General features: G+C 36.0%; 1 protein-coding gene across 1 annotated transcript; it reads left to right on the top strand.

The window, feature by feature from the left end:
- Positions 1 to 1,949: 1,949 nt before the first annotated feature.
- On the top strand, positions 1,950 to 5,115 carry LOC118738688. The gene is made up of 6 exons (XM_036469598.1): positions 1,950 to 2,312; positions 2,380 to 2,873; positions 3,616 to 3,948; positions 4,005 to 4,176; positions 4,359 to 4,804; positions 4,865 to 5,115. Exons 1-5 carry the CDS (start codon positions 2,018 to 2,020, stop codon positions 4,469 to 4,471), a joined length of 1,407 nt encoding a protein of 468 aa, XP_036325491.1. The 5' UTR covers positions 1,950 to 2,017; the 3' UTR covers positions 4,472 to 4,804; positions 4,865 to 5,115.
- Positions 5,116 to 5,136: the final 21 nt, after the last annotated feature.

The raw sequence follows: 5,136 nt of genomic DNA, 5'->3' as shown, positions 1-5,136 counted from the left end.
GTGTGACGATTGGGCCTATGGATGCGGTTTGGCAATGGCGCGATGTAATTGCACACTTAAAAGGTGTACGCACGAGGCGAATGTTGGCTGGCGACCAACTTTATTGAAAGCGATTAGCTGAAAGTAGAATGCAAAATTGAACAATACAAACGCCTTTTTATGGCGAATATTTTAATATTTTTTTATATTTTGATATTTTTAGTCATTCAAATTTTTTTTCGTGCAACCCGGCGGGAGTTGAACGCAAAAGTTGCCTGAAAAATCGCCTCGTGCGAAAGCCCCATTACGCCACTTCTCATTTGACGATGTAGATCACGTTCCCTATCTCAGTCGTTCAGTAGCTGCGTGCTCTGAGTTCGTCCGGCACCAATCGCCAACTGCGGCTGTGCAAGCCAGTGTTGAATATTTTCCCCAGAACATAAAAAGTGCGACATCAAAGAATTCGAAACAATCGAGCCATAACCGCGAAAGAAACGTAAGCTCCAAATTTTTTTATTTGCCGTTTTTTTGTTTAATAAATATTGCATATTTTCCGCAAACAAATAGCTTCTTCATGTCCATCAACTGGCAAACAAATACAACAAAAAAAAGCTGAAAGTGGACCATCCATTCTCGAGTTATGCGCCATCTGACGTACGCAAGTTTGGTATAAACATAGAAATATTTATTTTTAATAACAATAGGGGGTTATATTCGATGTAAATAAGCTTGTTTAAATTAAATAATTAAATCAAATTCGTTTTTGTTTTAAAATACCACCATTCACTATTATCCACACGTTTTTATAGAATTTAGCTCCCATTTTAGGAAGTGTGATTGAATTCTTCCCCTTTTTCTTCTGCTTCCAAAAACCATCCCTGTGGGTGGGAGTGCCAAATTTTAGAAAAAAGCTACTTACAAAACCTTTAATAATTGAATCATGATGTGTCATATTATAAATCACTTTATTTCCAGCAGTTATTTTTCATTAGAAACTCTTAATGAGAGAAAGCTCATGTTTAATTATGGTGAAATTGAAGTAGATCATATTTCCCCTGAAATTACTTTTGCTCATTTAAGAAAATATCACTTAAAAATGACTGCGCGTGAAATGATGACGTTTGTACGCCTTTTTTCGCTCATGGTTGGTGACCTTGTACCAGAAGACGATCATGTATGGCTGTTTTTTTTGAATTTGCTCCAAATAATTGATATTCTTCTTTTAAATGAGATTTCGAAGCCAATGGCGGAAAGGCTAAAGTCACTTATAACGAAGCACCACAAAGATTATGTACGGTTTTTTAATGACACGCTTAAACCGAAACACCACTTTATGGTGCATTATTTTTCTATAATATTGCAATCTGGTCCTCCCCGTCATTATTGGTCATTTCGATTCGAAGCAAAACATAACGATTTCAAAGCATATGCTAGAAACATTACGAGTCGAAGAAATATATGTGTATCCATTTCAAAAAAATACCAACTAAAATTTGCGAAGTTTTTGCTTTATCCCGAGGAAGGAATGTATTCCATTTCACCAAGTCATCTTATTCCTCATTCAGAATATGAAGAAATAATTTACAATTTTTGCGCTCGAAATGAGATCAATATAATTAGTTTTCGTTGCTACTCCCAATGTATTTATCGCTCTAAGAAATACAAAAAAGGTTGCTCCATTGTTCAATACGATGACAAAATTTGTGCTGAAAATGCTTTAGTTTATGAGATAATTGAAGTTGCTATTTTCACGGAGTGCGACTCAGTTTATTTTATTTGTCAGCGAATAAAAATACAACAATATAATAAACATTTCGCAGCATACGAAGTACATACTCCTGACATACGAAATCAACGTGACCTAATCGTTTTACCTGCTGAAATTTTGTCTGGTCCACCAATAAATGCACATAAAATTACGCGTGGGAAAACGATGATTCGGCCAACACAATTTTGTTAACACCTAAAATGCAAGCCCAAAATAATAATATAGTATTAGTTCTAGGAAAGTTTTAGCAAGACAGTAAAACTTAATGTCATGGAACCGGTAGAACCAGTCGCAGTGTTTGTTTCCAGCGAAGCATTCACATCTCCAAACTTCCTCAATTTTGATGAAACCACATTTGACGCAAATTCTGAAGGGAGTTACGCAACCCAAACTGTGAACAACGACGGGCACGATTTATTTTGCTCACCGAACATAATTCAAGATAAAAATGGACCGAATTACTCTTTTGGATTGGAAAGTCGTTATGGTAGCAATGAAGATCGAACTGAATTAGCTACTCTTCTATGCAGCTGGAATTTGGGACATCTATACGATTTCTTCGTGCGTAAGTATCCCAAATAAATTCATTTTTTATATTTTTCATATTAGCACTCATCTTATTCTGCAAGTAGAGCAACAATTGTTTATAGGCATCCTAAAGCACGTATCAAAAACAATTGCTGAAAATCTTTTTGTAAACACTGATATTTCCCTTGGTGGTCGAGTGGAGTTTTTTTATCAATGGTCGCAATGGATCAAATCCTTTGAAAAGTCCACTACATCGCCATGTTTGGTGAACGAGCATCTTCAGTGCGATAAATCTACCCAATCAAGTGAAGGTCGGGGAAACAATTTAGGTGTTATTCCACAAAGTTCAACGGATATCAATAGTCAAGTTCTGGTGGCTAAGACATCAATCAATTTGATTGATATTATTAACTCAAATTCATACGGCAAAAGCATGGTTGAAACATATAAAAAACAAAAGACCATGGATGATAATTTACGCAAGCTTTTAGTTGAATCGGTTTTACAACATTGTATAATGAACAACCACGATCTTTCCGTTACTGATTGCGCTTCTATTTCACGTCAAATTTGCGAAGTATTCCCTGGCGAGTTGTCGGTAAACAATTATTCTTACTTCATTTCAAAATTCACCTTCTGTTTATTATATCCATATATGTAATACTTCTATATTGGCAGTAAGCTAACTTCTCAATGTGTAACCATTCCGAAATCAAAGCGAGACAGTCTAGTACCGTTTTTGTGAATGTATTGTGTACGTGAGTGCCCTTTTTGTGTTTGTGTTGTGTACATGTTTATTTATAAACGTCCCTGCAAAAATTTGAGGACCAGGTGGTCCACTGGGTCGTAGTTTTAAAGTATGTGCAAAAGGACCAGGTTGCATGCTAGTAACTTGTTATGCTGACCTGGACCACCTCAAGCGTAAAAAACTGATATATGTGTTGAACACCACATCTTCGTGGCCCATCGGCACGGCGAATTTTTTAAGAAAATGCGTTTCAAATTATAGATTTTGCCATGTTATGCAGCGTTGGACCAGAGGTGGTCAGGTCCAATGACATAGCAATGTTAATGTTACCATTTTTTCTCCATATATTTGGACCATTTTGGTTACTAGTGTTGGTTTCAAGGTAGCGTAGTCCTGTACTAGTACTTAACCTAGTCCCACTTTTTGCAGGGGTATGTCTTCCTTTTCTCTCGTACGTGTTTATTGATATATCTATACGGTAATGGTTTCGGACGGTACTAACTCTTACTGCCAATATAGGAGTATTACATATATGATTATATCGTAAAAACTTATCACAAAATGAGCATTAAAATTAATTTTACCCTTTCAGTCATACTATTACCTTGAGCGAAAAAACGCAGCTCCGTTGGGCAAGTTGTACAACAAATTCAGGAATTGGAAAGCAAATTTCAATAAAAAGACAAAGACATCAGACGGTAATTCGAAAAAACAAAAGCAGACGTCATTTTCAATAGGGGAAGATGAGGACGAACATATTAGAGCGTTGACACATGACCTCCATGCAATGGCTTATCAGGAAAAAATCAGACACTGGCGCGCGTGTGCTGCAACACGTATGAACAGCATTCGAGATGCAGAGAATAATCCAAAACATATATTTGATGTTTGGCCGCAGTACAAATTGCCTGATGGTTTTCGTTTGGTAAGGCTAAAGCGCATTCTTATTTATTTTCTCTTATTAAAATATTTTTTTTTTAGATTGAGTCTGATTTTGTGTTCTTTTTCGGAACCAGAAATGAGGTTCTTGATCACCTCACTGCTTTTTGCGATTTGCTTGTTGATAAAGTTTTTCCGAATCACATCAAGGAATTCAAAGATTATGCTAATATGTACTACAAAATAAAGAAAAACAAAGTCAATCTCTCAGAAGGTAAACACACTCTTGGGGTATTCACTCCTGCCTGGTTATCTGGTTAAAATTTTGTATTTTGGTATTTGGCTGTGTATTTTGTTTTTGTAAACTGAGTTAAAAATATAACCACATAACCAGGAACGAAATATTTTATCCTTACTTGTTTTTGATTCTATTTACAAATGTTTTGCTCAACTTAGATTCCATTTGCGCCAAAGCTTTTGTTCTTTTACAGTCACTGCTGCCACGCTCTCGACTAGCTCATAATAAGACTAATGCAAAAAAAGGCTTTATTCTATCAAAGAGTCAGTAGACAGTTTTATGGTTGTTTGCGCAACTGAAACGGAATATAAACAAATGTATGATTGCAAAGTCCAGGCAGAATCATCTATTGCCCCCTTCATATCATTAATTGGAACCCTAGATGAGCCACAATCATTCATGATTGACTTTGACAACATCATTTACAAAGTTTTCAACTTCGCGAAAGCTGTGGACATATGTTTTAAAGCATACCATGTTTTTAATATGGCCTACGCCGAGCCATGCGCTGCAATGTGGGACTTCATTAACAGACAATTCTATCAGTTAACTATCAACGCCAAGCCCAAGCCAGGAATAGAGGCACTGCTTAATGAAATTAAAAGTAAGTACATGTATGATTTTTCACTGAAACTTGCCCTTATAATTTTCCTTTAATTTATAGTCGCAAAAGAAACAAACGTAGAAGAAGATACGAATCTGCCGAGCACCTCTACATTTTGTTAAATACACTAAAATTTACGATAAAAATATAATAAAACCCACCATGCAAAACATGAGAAATAGGCAACAATCGTCAATGTCAACAAATCGGCGACTCGCCGATTTATTGCCGTAGTGAGAAATCGGCAACATCATTTCTTTTAAGTCATTTTACGAATATGTTATCAAAAATTCCCAAACTGATGAATTATGCCCAAGATAGGGTTGAAAAAA

The sequence above is a fragment of the Rhagoletis pomonella genome, unplaced genomic scaffold (assembly GCF_013731165.1).
Source record: "Rhagoletis pomonella isolate Grant_MI unplaced genomic scaffold, Rhpom_1.0 Rhpom_scaffold_00005, whole genome shotgun sequence".
NCBI lineage: Eukaryota > Metazoa > Arthropoda > Insecta > Diptera > Tephritidae > Rhagoletis > Rhagoletis pomonella.
This window is presented reverse-complemented; position numbering and strand designations above follow the sequence as displayed.

Excerpts from the sequence above, each read along its gene's own strand:
- LOC118738688 (XM_036469598.1), top strand. The coding sequence starts at position 2,018 with ATGGAACCGGTAGAACCAGTCGCAGTGTTTGTTTCCAGCGAAGCATTC. Across the intron at positions 2,313-2,379 it reads TCTATACGATTTCTTCGTGC|AGCAACAATTGTTTATAGGC; the intron begins GTAAGTATCCCA and ends TTCTGCAAGTAG. Across the intron at positions 4,177-4,358 it reads CAAAGTCAATCTCTCAGAAG|ATTCCATTTGCGCCAAAGCT; the intron begins GTAAACACACTC and ends TGCTCAACTTAG.